We start from the raw sequence: 17920 nt of genomic DNA on the forward strand, positions 1-17920 counted from the left end.
ATAAAGCAGTTGTGCATCTGAGCGCAGGGCTTCATTACTGCTCATGAAGTCGAGTTAGATGAGGCTTCAGCAGCAACACAAAGGTTAAGTCGAGCACGTTCCAGTCATTCCCAGCTCTGCAGGAACCCTGCTGGAGATTTCCCCGCGGTGGAGCTCCACTGCAGATAATCAGATTGTAATTCTTTTGGCCCCTTTTAGTGGAAAAATGTGCCTTGGATTAGTTGTCATGTACGTTGTGTTTGAAGTCAAGCTCCGATGCCAAACTCAGTGTGTTCTCTCGTGTTCAGCCGGCGGACGGCCATCTTCTCCTGTGAGTTTCCAGAGTCCTGAACCCTGATCTGAACCCCTGACACATGCAGTGACGTCTGTGCGGTCAGCTGATCTCCTCTAATCTCCAGCGCAGGCACAATGGGCAGTTATGATGAAGACACCGCGTTTCTGGGGCAGAAGGGGCCGTTTTTTGCGCTCCTCTTCTTCCTCCTGAACGCCGTCTACATCTCCACCGGGCTTCACGGCCTGTACATCGTGTTCGCCGGGGCGTCGCCGTCTCACCGCTGCCAGGTCGCGGAGGGAAACCTGAGTGCGGAATGGATGAGAGCGGTTATTCCTGAGGAGATGGTCAACGGGAAACTGCAGGCGAGTCGGTGTTGGAGATACAGCCTGGAGACGGTCAGAAACCTGTCGGCACACGGCGTCTCCCCGCGGGACCTGAACCTCACCGACATCAGCCTGGAGACGTGTGTGGACGGCTGGAGATACAGCACTGACGTCTTCAGCTCCACCATCGTCTCGGAGGTGAGAGAGCTCACACACACACACACACACACACACATGCTCACACACACACACATGCCCACACACACACACACACGCTCAAAAACACACACACACACACGCTCACAAACACAAACACGCTCACAAACACAAACACGCTCACACACACACACACACACACACACACGCTCACACACACACACATGCTCACACACACACACACATGCTCACACACACACACACACACGCTCAAAAACACACACACACACACGCTCACAAACACAAACACGCTCACAAACACAAACACACACACACACACACACACGCTCACACACACACACACGCTCACACGCTCACACACACACACACACACACATGCTCTCACACACACATGCTCTCACACACACACACACACACACACACACACGGTCACAAACACACACACGCTCACAAACACACACACACACACACGCTCACACACACACCCTCACACACACACGCTCACACACACACGCTCACACACACACACACACACACACTCACACACACACGCTCTCACACACACACACACACACTCACACACACACGCTCTCTCACACACACACACACACACACACACACACACACGGTCACAAACACACACACGCTCACAAACACACACACACACACATGCTCACACACACACCCTCGCTCACACACACACACATACACACACACACACTCACACACACACACACACATGCTCTCACACACACACACACACACACGGTCACAAACACACACACGCTCACAAACACACACACACACGCTAACACACACACGCTCAAACACACATGCTCACACACACACGCTCACACACAGACGCTCACACACACACACGCTCACACACACGGTCACAAACACACACACGCTCACACACACGGTCACAAACACACACACGCTCACACACACACACACACGCTCACAAACACACACATGCTCACACACACACACGCTCACACACACACACACACACACACACACACATGCTCACACACACACACACACACACGCTCACACACACACACACTCACACACACACGGTCACAAACACACGCTCACACACACACGCTCACACACACACGCTCACACACACACGGTCACACACACACACACACACACTCACACACACACATGCTCTCACACACACACACACACACACGGTCACAAACACACACACGCTCACAAACACACACACCCTCACACACACACGCAGCGTGTGTGTGTCCGGCAGCGTTTTCACAGATTCACGTTTGATGATAAAGTTTTCTAAATTTTGTAAAACTTTGGAACTGTTTTAAAGTGTGTGTTCTCGAGCTCCAAACACTGTTGTGCAGATGAACGGCCAGAACACAATAAACGTTTCTGGTTTCTGTTAGAACGGTGTCGTGTTAGCGCCCCCTAAGTTGTGATTTTTTCTTTTCCACAGAACAGAAACCGTAAAACTTCTGTGGATTATTGATATGATTTTGAGCTCTTGTGCGTCTGGCTCAGTACTGGTGTAGTCCTGGCGTTCTGGTGCGTTTACTGTGCAGCTGAAGCCTCATGGCTGTGGCCAGCAGGTCTAGATCCAGGTCTTCTGCAGATCTTCTGCAGGTCTAGATCCAGGTCTTCTGCAGGTCTTCTGCTGGTCTTCTGCAGGTCTTCTGCTGGTCTTCTGCAGGTCTTCTGCTGGTCTTCTGCTGGTCTTCTGCTGGTCTAGATCCAGGTCTTCTGCTGGTCTTCTGCTCGTCTTCTGCTGGTCTTCTGCAGGTCTTCTGCTGGTCTTCTGCTGGTCTTCTGCTGGTCTTCTGCTGGTCTTCTGCTGGTCTTCTGCAGGTCTTCTGCTGGTCTTCTGTAGGTCTTTTGCAGGTCTTCTGCTGGTCTTCTGCAGGTCTTCTTCTGGTCTTCTGCAGGTCTTCTGCTGGTCTTCTGCTGGTCTTCTGCTGGTCTAGATCCAGGTCTTCTGCTGGTCTTCTGCTCGTCTTCTGCTGGTCTTCTGCAGGTCTTCTGCTGGTCTTCTGCTGGTCTTCTGCAGGTCTTCTGCTGGTCTTCTGCTGGTCTTCTGCTGGTCTTCTGCTGGTCTTCTGCTGGTCTTCTGCAGGTCTTCTGCTGGTCTTCTGTAGGTCTTTTGCAGGTCTTCTGCTGGTCTTCTGCAGGTCTTCTTCTGGTCTTCTGCAGGTCTTCTGCAGGTCTAGATCCAGGTCTTCTGCAGGTCTTCTGCTGGTCTTCTGCAGGTCTTCTGCTGGTCTTCTGCAGGTCTTCTGCTGGTCTTCTGCTGGTCTTCTGCTGGTCTAGATCCAGGTCTTCTGCTGGTCTTCTGCTCGTCTTCTGCTGGTCTTCTGCAGGTCTTCTGCTGGTCTTCTGCTGGTCTTCTGCAGGTCTTCTGCTGGTCTTCTGCTGGTCTTCTGCAGGTCTTCTGCTGGTCTTCTGTAGGTCTTTTGCAGGTCTTCTGCTGGTCTTCTGCAGGTCTTCTTCTGGTCTTCTGCAGGTCTTCTGCAGGTCTAGATCCAGGTCTTCTGCTGGTCTTCTGCTCGTCTTCTGCAGGTCTTCTGCTGGTCTTCTGCTGGTCTTCTGCAGGTCTTCTGCTGGTCTTCTGCAGGTCTTCTGCTGGTCTTCTGCAGGTCTTCTGCTGGTCTTCTGCTGGTCTTCTGCTGGTCTTCTGCTGGTCTTCTGCTGGTCTAGATCCAGGTCTTCTGCAGGTCTTCTGCAGGTCTTCTGCTGGTCTTCTGCTGGTCTTCTGCAGGTCTTCTGCTGGTCTTCTGCAGGTCTTCTGCTGGTCTTCTGCTGGTCTTCTGCTGGTCTTCTGCAGGTCTTCTGCTGGTCTTCTGTAGGTCTTTTGCAGGTCTTCTGCTGGTCTTCTTCTGGTCTTCTGCAGGTCTTCTGCAGGTCTTCTGCAGGTCTTCTGCAGGTCTAGATCCAGGTCTTCTGCTGGTCTTCTGCTCGTCTTCTGCAGGTCTTCTGCTGGTCTTCTGCAGGTCTTCTGCTGGTCTTCTGCAGGTCTTCTGCTGGTCTTCTGCAGGTCTTCTGCTGGTCTTCTGCAGGTCTTCTGCTGGTCTTCTGCTGGTCTTCTGCTGGTCTTCTGCTGGTCTAGATCCAGGTCTTCTGCTGGTCTTCTGCTCGTCTTCTGCTGGTCTTCTGCAGGTCTTCTGCTGGTCTTCTGCTGGTCTTCTGCTGGTCTTCTGCAGGTCTTCTGCTGGTCTTCTGTAGGTCTTTTGCAGGTCTTCTGCTGGTCTTCTTCTGGTCTTCTGCAGGTCTTCTGCAGGTCTTCTGCAGGTCTAGATCCAGGTCTTCTGCTGGTCTTCTGCTCGTCTTCTGCTGGTCTTCTGCAGGTCTTCTGCAGGTCTTCTGCTGGTCTTCTGCAGGTCTTCTGCTGGTCTTCTGCAGGTCTTCTGCTGGTCTTCTGCTGGTCTTCTGCTGGTCTTCTGCTGGTCTTCTGCAGGTCTAGATCCAGGTCTTCTGCAGGTCTAGATCCAGGTCTTCTGCAGGTCTTCTGCTGGTCTTCTGCAGGTCTAGATCCAGATCTTCTGCTGTTCTTCTGCAGGTCTTCTGCAGGTCTAGATCCAGGTCTTCTGCTGGTCTTCTGCAGGTCTAGATCCAGGTCTTCTGCTGGTCTTCTGCAGGTCTAGATCCAGGTCTTCTGCAGGTCTAGATCCAGGTCTTCTGCTGGTCTAGATCCAGGTCTTCTGCAGGTCTTCTGCTGGTCTTCTGCAGGTCTAGATCCAGGTCTTCTGCTGGTCTTCTGCTGGTCTTCTGTAGGTCTTTTGCAGGTCTTCTGCTGGTCTTCTTCTGGTCTTCTGCAGGTCTTCTGCAGGTCTTCTTCTGGTCTTCTGCAGGTCTTCTGCTGGTCTTCTGCTCGTCTTCTGCAGGTCTTCTGCTGGTCTTCTGCTGGTCTTCTGCTGGTCTTCTGCAGGTCTTCTGCAGGTCTAGATCCGGGTCTTCTGCTGGTCTTCTGCAGGTCTTCTGCAGGTCTAGATCCGGGTCTTCTGCTGGTCTTCTGCAGGTCTAGATCCAGGTCTTCTGCAAGTCTTCTGCAGGTCTAGATCCAGGTCTTCTGCAGGTCTTCTGCAGGTCTAGATCCAGGTCTTCTGCTGGTCTTCTGCAGGTCTAGATCCAGGTCTTCTGCTGGTCTTCTGCAGGTCTTCTGCTGGTCTTCTGCAGGTCTTCTGCAGAGCTTCTGCTGGTCTTCTGCAGGTCTTCTGCAGGTCTTCTGCAGGTCTTTTGCAGGTCTTCTGCTGGTCTTCTGCTGGTCTTCTGCTGGTCTTCTGCTGGTCTTCTGCTGGTCTTCTGCTGGTCTTCTGCAGGTCTAGATCCAGGTCTTCTGCAGGTCTAGATCCAGGTCTTCTGCAGGTCTTCTGCTGGTCTTCTGCAGGTCTAGATCCAGGTCTTCTGCTGTTCTTCTGCAGGTCTTCTGCTGGTCTTCTGCAGGTCTAGATCCAGGTCTTCTGCAGGTCTTCTGCTGGTCTAGATCCAGGTCTTCTGCTGGTCTTCTGCAGGTCTTCTGCTGGTCTTCTGCAGGTCTAGATCCAGGTCTTCTGCTGGTCTTCTGCAGGTCTAGATCCAGGTCTTCTGCAGGTCTAGATCCAGGTCTTCTGCTGGTCTAGATCCAGGTCTTCTGCAGGTCTTCTGCTGGTCTTCTGCAGGTCTTCTGCAGGTCTAGATCCAGGTCTTCTGCAGGTCTTCTGCAGGTCTTCTGCTGGTCTTTTGCAGGTCTTCTGCTGGTCTTCTTCTGGTCTTCTGCAGGTCTTCTGCAGGTCTTCTTCTGGTCTTCTGCAGGTCTTCTGCTGGTCTTCTGCTGGTCTTCTGCTGGTCTTCTGCAGGTCTTCTGCTGGTCTTCTGCTGGTCTTCTGCAGGTCTTCTGCAGGTCTAGATCCGGGTCTTCTGCTGGTCTTCTGCAGGTCTTCTGCAGGTCTAGATCCGGGTCTTCTGCTGGTCTTCTGCAGGTCTAGATCCAGGTCTTCTGCAAGTCTTCTGCAGGTCTAGATCCAGGTCTTCTGCTGGTCTTCTGCAGGTCTTCTGCAGGTCTAGATCCAGGTCTTCTGCTGGTCTTCTGCAGGTCTAGATCCAGGTCTTCTGCTGGTCTTCTGCAGGTCTTCTGCTGGTCTTCTGCAGGTCTTCTGCTGGTCTAGATCCGGGTCTTCTGCTGGTCTTCTGCAGGTCTAGATCCAGGTCTTCTGCAGGTCTAGATCCAGGTCTTCTGCTGGTCTTCTGCAGGTCTTCTGCAGGTCTAGATCCTGGTCTTCTGCAGGGCTTCTGCTGGTCTAGATCCAGGTCTTCTGCAGGTCTTCTGCAGATCTTCTGCAGGTCTAGATCCAGGTCTTCTGCTGGTCTAGATCCAGGTCTTCTGCTGGTCTTCTGCAGGTCTAGATCCAGGTCTTCTGCAGGTCTTCTGCAGGTCTAGATCCAGGTCTTCTGCAGGTCTAGATCCAGGTCTTCTGCAGGTCTTCTGCTGGTCTAGATCCTGGTCTTCTGCTGGTCTTCTGCTGGTCTAGATCCAGGTCTTCTGCAGGTCTTCTGCAGATCTTCTGCAGGTCTAGATCCAGGTCTTCTGCTGGTCTTCTGCTGGTCTTCTGCAGGTCTTCTGCAGGTCTAGATCCAGGTCTTCTGCTGGTCTTCTGCTGGTCTTTTGCAGGTCTTCTGCTGGTCTTCTGCTGGTCTTCTGCTGGTCTTTTGCAGGTCTTCTGCTGGTCTTCTGCTGGTCTTTTGCAGGTCTTCTGCTGGTCTTCTGCAGGTTTTCTGCTGGTCTTCTGCAGTGTAACCACTGTTCCTTTAACTTTGAACTTGCGAACTATGGTTCCAGCGGTGTCTCCAGGAACATTTAGTGCCTTCGCTATTTTTTTGTATCTCATTCCTTGTTTGTGAAGGGCGATGATATCTTCTTAAGTTTTTGGACCATTCTTTTGACTTAGCCATATTAATTCAGATATTTTGTGTGTTCTAGAGTTGTGCTGTTGTGAGGGATTCTATCCAGGGGTTGAATCTTTTTTAAACTGCAGAAGTCATTAAAAGTTGCATTTTTATTTAAATTTGCGGAAATCACTCGAAACATTTGTTGTGTTGAGCTATTTCAATCACTTTTGTTTGATTTGTTCACTGCTAACAGCTGAAAATTTTGCCAATAAACCTGATTTGCAATGGGGGTTGAGCAATTTCGATTGCAACTGTATGTTTGTCATCAATAGATCCGATTGATCAGGCAATAGGAAATCTCATACATTTTAACAAACTGAATTTAGCTTGTTCAGAAACTATCCATATTTAAACCGTGTTTTTAAATGAATAAACAGAAACGTTTTCAAAGTTGTATGGTGATTTTTTGGAATTTGAGTTTAAATCCATGCAAATTCTTAATAACAAACTATGCCATGATTATTATTATTTGTTTGCATGTATGTAAACTCAAGTCTTCAACATTGCATTGAAATGGTCACATTTTTCTCAATAGCTGTATATGTCTTACATTGGACCAATAATATAATGATATAATGAACGTGCCGTGTCCAAATGAACTTTTGATGATAACGCGCCATGTTATTGTGCTTCTCCCGCAGTGGGATTTGGTGTGTGACAGCGAGTGGAGAGTCCCGTTCGCAACCTCAACTTTATACATGGGCTACTTGCTGGGCTCTCTGGTTTCTGGACAACTTTCTGACAGGTAATGCTTCTGTCCACATTTCACAGTTAGAGCGGACTGTCATTCAACAGATATTTTGCATCAAATGCTGTAAAAATTATGCAAAATATCTGTCTAGCGCTGTATGAGCTGTGTGCTTTACAGATCTAATAAGCTTTGAGTTTGAAGCAATGAAACTACAGGTTTAGTTTCCTGCAAGCGGCTACTTCCCCCCTCAAACCTGAAGATGTCCTCGTTGCTCGTCTGTACAGTACAACTGTACAGTCTGCCGTCTTGTGTCGTACAGAAGAGTTGACGTCTGCCGTCTCGTGTCGTACAGTACAACTGTACAGTCTGCCGTCTCGTGTCGTACAGTAGAGTTGACGTCTGCCGTCTCGTGTCGTACAGTAGAGTTGACGTCTGCCGTCTCGTGTCGTACAGTAGAGTTGACGTCTGCCGTCTCGTGTCGTACAGTACAACTGTACAGTCTGCCGTCTCGTGTCGTACAGTAGAGTTGACGTCTGCCGTCTCGTGTCGTACAGTAGAGTTGACGTCTGCCGTCTCGTGTCGTACAGTAGAGTTGACGTCTGCCGTCTAGTGACGTACAGTAGAGTTGACGTCTGCCGTCTCGTGTCGTACAGTAGAGTTGACGTCGCCGTCTCGTGTCGTACAGTAGAGCTGACGTCTGCCGTCTCGTGTCGTACAGTAGAGTTGACGTCTGCCGTCTCGTGTCGTACAGTATAGTTGACGTCTGCCATCTCGTGTCGTACAGTAGAGTTGACGTCTGCCGTCTCGTGTCGTACAGTACAGTTGACGTCTGCCGTCTCGTGTCGTACAGTAAAGTTGACGTCTGCCGTCTCGTGTCGTACAGTAGAGTTGACGTCTGCCATCTCGTGTCGTACAGTAGAGTTGACGTCTGCCGTCTCGTGTCGTACAGTAGAGTTGACGTCTGCCGTCTCGTGTCGTACAGTAGAGCTGACGTCTGCCGTCTCGTGTCGTACAGTAGAGTTGACGTCTGCCGTCTCGTGTCGTACAGTAGAGTTGACGTCTGCCGTCTCGTGTCGTACAGTACAGTTGACGTCTGCCGTCTCGTGTCGTACAGTAGAGTTGACGTCTGCCGTTTTGTGTCGTACAGTACAGTTGACGTCTGCCATCTCGTGTCGTACAGTAGAGTTGACGTCTGCCGTCTCGTGTCGTACAGTAGAGCTGACGTCTGCCGTCTCGTGTCGTACAGTAGAGTTGACGTCTGCCGTCTCGTGTCGTACAGTAGAGTTGACGTCTGCCGTCTCGTGTCGAACAGTAGAGTTGACGTCTGCCGTCTCGTGTCGTACAGTAGAGTTGACGTCTGCCGTCTCGTGTCGTACAGTAGAGTTGACGTCTGCCGTCTCGTGTCGTACAGTAGAGTTGACGTCTGCCGTCTAGTGTCGTACAGTAGAGTTGACGTCTGCCGTCTCGTGTCGTACAGTAGAGTTGACGTCTGCCGTCTAGTGTCGTACAGTAGAGTTGACGTCTGCCGTCTCGTGTCGTACAGTAGAGTTGACGTCTGCCGTCTCGTGTCGTACAGTAGAGTTGACGTCTGCCGTCTAATGTCGTACAGTATAGAGTTGACGTCTGCCGTCTTGTGTCGTACAGTAGAGTTGACGTCTGCCGTCTCGTGTCGTACAGTAGAGTTGACGTCTGCCGTCTCGTGTCGTACAGTAGAGTTGACGTCTGCCGTCTCGTGTCGTACAGTACAGTTGACGTCTGCCGTCTCGTGTCGTACAGTAGAGTTGACGTCTGCCGTCTCGTGTCGTACAGTAGAGTTGACGTCTGCCGTCTCGTGTCGTACAGTAGAGTTGACGTCTGCCGTCTCGTGTCGTACAGTAGAGTTGACGTCTGCCGTCTAATGTCGTACAGTAGAGTTGACGTCTGCCGTCTAATGTCGTACAGTAGAGTTGACGTCTGCCGTCTAATGTCGTACAGTAGAGTTGACGTCTGCCGTCTCGTGTCGTACAGTAGAGTTGACGTCTGCCGTCTCGTGTCGTACAGTAGAGTTGACGTCTGCCGTCTAATGTCGTACAGTAGAGTTGACGTCTGCCGTCTCGTGTCGTACAGTAGAGTTGACGTCTGCCGTCTTGTGTCGTACAGTAGAGTTGACGTCTGCCATCTCTAGTCGTACAGTAGAGTTGACGTCTGCCGTCTCGTGTCGTACAGGAGAGTTGACGTCTCGTGTCGTACAGGAGAGTTGACGTCTGCCGTCGCGTGTCGTACAGTAGAGTTGACGTCTGCCGTCTCGTGTCGTACAGTAGAGTTGACGTCTGCCGTCTCGTGTCGTACAGTAGAGTTGACGTCTGCCGTCTTGTGTCGTACAGTAGAGTTGACGTCTGCCGTCTCTAGTCGTACAGTAGAGTTGACGTCTGCCGTCTCGTGTCGTACAGGAGAGTTGACGTCTCGTGTCGTACAGTAGAGTTGACGTCTGCCGTCTCGTGTCGTACAGGAGAGTTGACGTCTCGTGTCGTACAGGAGAGTTGACGTCTGCCGTCGCGTGTCGTACAGTAGAGTTGACGTCTGCCGTCTCGTGTCGTACAGTAGACGTCTGCCGTCGCGTGTCGTACAGTAGAGTTGACGTCTGCCGTCTCGTGTCGTACAGTAGACGTCTGCCGTCTCGTGTCGTACAGGAGAGTTGACGTCTGCCGTCGCGTGTCGTACAGTAGAGTTGACGTCTGCCGTCTCGTGTCGTACAGTAGAGTTGACGTCTGCCGTCTCGTGTCGTACAGTAGACGTCTGCCGTCGCGTGTCGTACAGTAGAGTTGACGTCTGCCGTCTCGTGTCGTACAGTAGACGTCTGCCGTCGCGTGTCGTACAGTAGAGTTGACGTCTGCTGTCTTGTGTCTCAGGTTCGGCAGAAAGAAGGTTCTCTTCACGTCTCTGGCGGCTGAAGCGCTGCTGATGTTCGCTCAGTCCTTCTCTCACTCCTGGCTGCTGTTCTGCCTGCTGTACTTCTTTGTTGGCACTTTCCAGATATCCCTGTACCTCACAGCATTTGTTCTTGGTAAGCATGTGATAAGATCAGATGTTATTGAAGGAAACAGAAGTGAATATAATCATGTTGTTGTACAACCCTACACATATATGTTCACAGGTAGTGAAGTCTTGAGTAAGTCCTTGCGAGTTCTGTTCACCACACTGGGAGCGTTTCTGCATTACTGCATCGGTTACATGGTTCTGCCGTGGATTGCGTTCGCGCTGCGCGACTGGAGGATTCTGCTCAGGGTTCTGTCGGGGGTGACGGTGGTGTACGTCCCGCTGTGGTGGTGAGTCTCCACAAACACCAACAGATCACAGATGAAAAACACCAAGGAAATATATGTTTTAAAGGGGACCTGTTATGCAAAATTCACTTTTATAAGGTGTTTGAACACAGATGTGTGTCCACAGAAGTGTCCCAATACTTTTTTTATAATCCCTATATATCATTATTAATCTCTCAGAACAAGCTGTTTCAAATTTCCCCCTACTCCTACGAAAGAGCAGGGAAACCCGCCCACGACTGGTGACGGTCTGCACTAGATCCCCTGAGTGAAGCAGCAGTCCCACATTATAACCGTAAACTAAACCATACCCGCTATATCTCCATGCAGCATATATGTTCGAGCTCTGTGGGCATCCTAATACAGTTCACACACAAGCAAGCACCTATTCAACAGTTTATAGATTAACATGACGGTACTGGCTAGTTGATGAGATGAATAAACGTAACTCCACAACAACTAAGTTAGCCTACATAAATGGATCTACTAACCATTCAGAAACGTCCATGTTCAGTCTAACAGTCACAAACTCTTCCTGAGTCTCTCCATCTGTGTCTGACTCCGGTTCCTGTAAGTCTGCACTTGACATTTTGCCTGAGTGAAATTGGGCTGTTATGTTCCCATAGTATCCGAAGCACATGTAAGAGATTGGCCGTCGTCTGAATGGGGGTGTTGAGCAGCAGCTAATTTGCATTTAAAGGGACACACACAAAAACGGAGCGTTTTCCATCACACCCCAAAACTTTGACAAGCTATAAGAAAAAATATGGGTGGTATTTTGAGCTGAAACTTCACATTTTGAGGACATCAGAGATTTATAATGCATGATGTTTACATCCTGTGAAAATGGGCATAATAGGTTACGTTTAAAGCTTTTTAACAGTCATTGAGGTTGAGCCAAAAACCTAGGACTAGTTTGCAAAAGTAGTTTTTTTAAATAATCTCCAATATTTAGCGAAGGATTCGGTGGACAGTGGCGATTCTGTGGACAGTGGCCGTGTTTTTCGAGATAGGCGAATGTCCTCGTAGACGATCGCGGCACCTTGGACAAAGGCACCGGGATAGTATAGTCACGGACCCGGGATAGTATAGTCACGGACCCAGGATAGTATAGTCACGGACCCGGGATAGTATAGTCACGGACCCGGGATAGTATAGTCACGGACCCGGGATAGTATAGTCACGGACCCGGGATAGTATAGTCACGGACCCGGGATAGTATAGTTTACCCGGGATAGTATAGTTTACCCGGGATAGTATAGTCACAGACCCGGGATAGTATAGTATACCCGGGATGGGTACCACCAGTCTTCAAAGATTGAAGCCTCTACGACTCACAGGTTTCTCTGCCCGATCACTTTTAGGGAGGAATGATGATCCTCAGAAATTTTAACAAAGACACGCGCTTGAACCCCTAATAATTACTTGAGCAAGAGTGAAAAAGTATCCAATGACAAGACTAGTCAAGTTACTGTGTTCTGAGTCAGAACAAGCAAGATGATGATGAGGATGATGAAGCATGTATTACAACAGGGATGTTTTCTTCCCATTATGTCCATGCGTGTCCTTGCTGTCCCCAGGCTGATCCCGGAGTCTCCGCGGTGGCTTCTCTCTCAGGGACGAGTGCTGGAGTCGGAGGCCATCGTGAGGCAGGCGGCGAGGAAGAACAAGGTCTCTGCGCCAGAGGTCATCTTCAGCCAGGTCTGACCGCTGCTCCTGAGGCTTGAAGAGGCTATTACAAGTGGGGTGATGCCAAAGACAAATCTGTGTTTCTGCATCCATCGCTAGGTTAAAGAGGCGGGATCCCAGAACAACCAGTACAGCCTCCTCGACGTGCTGAGGACCAGCGAGATCCGCAAGACCACCTTCCTGTGTTTACTGCTGTGGTGAGAGATCACGCTTCTACATCATATTCCTCTCCTTTTCTCCCATCTATCAGAGAGCATCAGCTTCAGTTTCTGCTCTGACGCTGTTAGCGTGTGTTAGAAATCAGGAACGCTGAGAGAACATGGAGCTTTTTTAACCAATCCCGTCTGTCTAGAGCTCTTCTCATAATGTTTAAGCGCTAGGTCAGTAGGCGGAGAGTAATGTGTCTGTGTAGTGGCCGTTTGAACACATTCGACCACATAAGCGTTTACACTATGAAAGCATCCGGCCGAATGTGTGTTCTGCTACGCCAGCGAGTGGAGGAAAGTGGATGAGCTCAGAATGTTTTAGTCCCGTTTACACCTGTCCCGTTTACACCTGTCGTCTACTTGTGATCCGATCGCCCGAAACACATCTTAACCCCAGCTGTGCACAGGGCCATAATGTGTGCAAAGGTATTAAATGGGATGTTTCCTTTAAGGGATCGTTCACCCAAAACTCGTTCAGTGTGTTTATCTGAGGAAAGAAGGAGCATGACGGTGAGCAAATATTAATAATGTCATTTTTGGGTGAATGATCCATTTAACGTTCACATAACCAAGAAATAAAAGAAAAAAATAAAGCATTTATAACATGGTTTACGTTCATACACAACGTACATGCTAAACATTCTCAGAACATGTTTTGTTGGCTGGCTCTGCTCGTGTCACGTGTCAGTGATTGTCCTTTTCTGGTAGGATGGCCATCAACATTGGATATTTCGGCTTGTCCTTGAACACGGCTAACCTCAGCGGCGACCCGTTCCTCAACTGCTTCCTGTCCGCGGTGACGGAGGTGCCGGCGTACATCGTGTCCACGTTCCTCCTGAAGAGCTGTCCTCGCAGACCCGTGCTCTCCGCCTTCCTCATCATAGGAGGAGGATTCCTGCTCCTGCTGCAGATGATCCCGGACAGTAAGAGCTCAACACACACACACACACACACACACACACAACACAACACACACACAACACACACACAACACACACACAACACAACACACACACAACACAACACAACACAACACAACACAACACACACACACAACTCAACACAACACAACACAGCAGACCCGTGCTCTCCGCCTTCCTCATCATAGGAGGAGGATTCCTGCTCCTGCTGCAGATGATCCCCGACAGTAAGAGCTCAACACAACACACACACACAACACAACACACACACACACACACAACACACACACAACACAGCAGACCCGTGCTCTCCGCCTTCCTCATCATAGGAGGAGGATTCCTGCTCCTGCTGCAGATGATCCCTGACAGTAAGAGCTCAACACACACACACACACACACACACACACACAACACAACACAACACACACACACAACTCAACACAACACAACACAGCAGACCCGTGCTCTCCGCCTTCCTCATCATAGGAGGAGGATTCCTGCTCCTGCTGCAGATGATCCCCGACAGTAAGAGCTCAACACACACAACACACACACACACACAACACAACACACACACAACACAACACACCCGTGCTCTCCGCCTTCCTCATCATAGGAGGAGGATTCCTGCTCCTGCTGCAGATGATCCCCGACAGTAAGAGCTCAACACACACACACAACACAACACACACACAACACAACACACACACACACACAACACAACACACCCGTGCTCTCCGCCTTCCTCATCATAGGAGGAGGATTCCTGCTCCTGCTGCAGATGATCCCCGACAGTAAGAGCTCAGAACACACAACACACACAACTCAACACCCACACACACAACACAACACACACACACAACACAACACACCCGTGCTCTCCGCCTTCCTCATCATAGGAGGAGGATTCCTGCTCCTGCTGCAGATGATCCCCGACAGTAAGAGCTCAACACACACACACAACACACACACAACACAACACAACACAACACAACACACACACAACACACCCGTGCTCTCCGCCTTCCTCATCATAGGAGGAGGATTCCTGCTCCTGCTGCAGATGATCCCCGACAGTAAGAGCTCAGAACACACAACACACACAACTCAACACCCACACACACAACACAACACACACACACACACACAACACAACACACCCGTGCTCTCCGCCTTCCTCATCATAGGAGGAGGATTCCTGCTCCTGCTGCAGATGATCCCCGACAGTAAGAGCTCAGAACACACAACACACACACAACACAACACCCACAACACACACAACTCAACACACACAACACACACAGCAGACCCGTGCTCTCCGCCTTCCTCATCATAGGAGGAGGATTCCTGCTCCTGCTGCAGATGATCCCAGACAGTAAGAGTTCAACACACACAACACACACACAACACACACACAACACACACACACACACACACACACACACAACACACAACACACACACAACACAACACACCCGTGCTCTCCGCCTTCCTCATCATAGGAGGAGGATTCCTGCTCCTGCTGCAGATGATCCCAGACAGTAAGAGCTCAACACACACACACACACACACACACAACACACACACACACAACACACAACACACACACAACACAGCAGACCCGTGCTCTCCGCCTTCCTCATCATAGGAGGAGGATTCCTGCTCCTGCTGCAGATGGTCCCAGACAGTAAGAGCTCAACACACACACACACACACACACACAACACACACACACACAACACAACACAACACAACACACCCGTGCTCTCCGCCTTCCTCATCATTGGAGGAGGATTCCTGCTCCTGCTGCAGATGATCCCAGACAGTAAGAGCTCAGAACACACAACACACACACAACACAACACCCACAACTCAACACACACACACACACACAGCAGACCCGTGCTCTCCGCCTTCCTCATCATAGGAGGAGGATTCCTGCTCCTGCTGCAGATGATCCCAGACAGTAAGAGCTCAACACACACACACAACACAAAACACACACACACACACAACACACACACACACACACAACACAACACACCCGTGCTCTCCGCCTTCCTCATCATAGGAGGAGGATTCCTGCTCCTGCTGCAGATGATCCCCGACAGTAAGAACTCAACACACACACACACACACACAACACACACACACACACAACACAACACAACACACACAGCTCAACACAACACACACAACACAACACACACAACTCAACACACACAACACAACACAGCTCAACTCAACACAACTCAACACAACACACCAAAGCTCAACTTAAGGTTCAGGCTTTGATCCTAACATGTAGATTTGTTCAGAGGTCCTCCACAGGTTAGAAAGTAAGGCTTGTCCGTGCAGCTTGACCTCAGAGAGAGGGGCAGTGTTGAACACTCGGTGGAACTACAAGAGTCATTCACTCATTTAGCAGAGGATTTATCCAGAGCAACTTACCAATGAGGAATATCACAAGGTCTTAAAACACTAATAAAGAGCAGTAAGCAAGAGCAGACAAGGAGAATTTGAAGAATTGAGTGCAAGTTTAGTGAACTTTGAAGAAAAAGCGTTAGCAAATGGGTTATTGACTCAATCCTATGAATGCATGTGAGTTTACTACGGGTCGAGGATCAGCTTATGCTCTATGCAAGTAAAGCTGGACTTGGACATTTCAAGGAAAAGAGGTTAATCCTGTTACATTTTTATCAGGAAAGCTGGACTGGACGGTTGCAAGAAATATTCATGTGTTTTTGCAGATTCAGAGCCAATATAGGAACACACAAGTCTCGGGAGGATGCTTTAAACTGATCAAACTTTACATAAAGTCTGAATGGGTCTGTTTACTACTTCTGAAAGAACATATTCTATCAACACACACGCACACACACACACACACACACACACACATGGGAGCTCTTGAAGCTCCGCCCTTGTGCCGGCAGCAGCAGCTCATTTGCATTTAAAGGGACACACACAAAAATGGCACATATATTTGCCCTCAAAAAGTGATAATTTTAACATGCTATAAAGAATATCTGTGGGGTAATTTGAGCTAAAACTTCACACACACACTCTGGGGACATCAGAGACTTATTCTACATCTTGTGAAGGGGAATTATAAGATCATCTCCTCCGCAGATCTGCACTCTCTGGCTCTGGCTCTGGAGATGGCGGGGAAGTTCGGCTTCACCATGTCCTTCACGGTGGTGTACATCTACACGGCGGAGCTCTACCCCACCGTCCTGAGGAACCTGGGCCTCGGCATGTGCTCCTCCGCCGCTCGCATCGGCAGCATCACCGCGCCGTACGTCATATTCCTGGGTAACTACAGACGTCGTGTCCAGAGCAGATCTAGGAGAGCTTCAGTGGGGAAACTGCAGGGATTGTTGTGATGACGCTGTGTTCTCCTCTCGACTAAAGGCACGTTCAACAAGTACCTGCCCTACGTCCTGATGGGAAGCCTGACCATCGCGTCCTCAGTGGCGAACCTGTTCCTGCCCGAGACCTTCCAGAAAGTGCTGCCCGAGACGCTGGAGCAGATGCAGAAGTGCAGGAGGTACGTCTTCCATCACTGCACACATCACACACACGCTTCTCATCTTGACCTCCTCATTAATGAGCTGCTTTTGATCAGGTTCATCAGGAGAGACGAACACAGCTCGGAGGACGGCAGAGCAACGGTCATCATGAACCAACACAAACAAACCACGGAGTGAAGATGATTCAGAGGATCCGACAATCGCCCTCGTCTGCACGAAGGAACTCAGTGGCTTCACATTATTTATGTGAATAAAATATGAATTTTTACTTTGTATGAGTTTATTTAGTATTGTATTAACACTGTATTTGTTTCTTTTCCTCTCAGTGGAATTAGCACTGGAATTTATGTATTTTTATTTAAAAGACAATAACGGTTGTTATAATAATGAAATCATGGAGATCGAGCTCAGAAATGGTAATTAATGTACATGTATATTGAAAGTGGATGTGAAAAATGCATAAATAAAAGCAGTTTTAAACGGATCGTTCTAAGCCTTGATTATGATTGGCCGAGCTGCGTTTGATGACATTGTAAAATACTTTATAAACACTTTATATGTGTTGTTAGTCCACCACTGATTATTATTATTATTAATAATAAATATGTATTTAGTTTGCTGCACTCCTAATTGCCCCAAAAGGACTCATTACTACATGTTTGCATGTTCTGTAAGAAATCAGCTTCGGAAAGGAACCCCACTGCCTTGCTATAACTATCCAACTTACCACAGATACACTCTATAAAATGCTGGGGTATTTATTTATTTAAGCCCTAAAACGCTGGGATAAGGCTGTTGAGTCGTTGTTTGGGTTATTTTTTCAGTCTTGGGTAGTTTTTGTGTTGTATTAACTACAACATACATTTGTACTATTCTA

The 17920-nt window shown here is 49.3% G+C and overlaps 1 protein-coding gene across 1 annotated transcript; it reads left to right on the forward strand.

Moving 5' to 3' along the window:
* Positions 1–265: 265 nt before the first annotated feature.
* Positions 266–17526, forward strand: slc22a5 (solute carrier family 22 member 5). Its single transcript, XM_079586150.1, has 10 exons — positions 266–795; positions 7344–7447; positions 10282–10436; positions 10527–10698; positions 12276–12396; positions 12484–12581; positions 13299–13513; positions 16643–16825; positions 16925–17060; positions 17139–17526. The coding sequence occupies exons 1-10, from the start codon at positions 409–411 to the stop codon at positions 17218–17220; spliced, it is 1653 nt and encodes a 550-aa protein (XP_079442276.1). The 5' UTR covers positions 266–408; the 3' UTR covers positions 17221–17526.
* Positions 17527–17920: the final 394 nt, after the last annotated feature.

This window comes from Phoxinus phoxinus (genome assembly GCF_949152265.1).
Source record: "Phoxinus phoxinus genome assembly, chromosome: 17".
NCBI classification, from domain to species: Eukaryota; Metazoa; Chordata; class Actinopteri; order Cypriniformes; family Leuciscidae; genus Phoxinus; species Phoxinus phoxinus.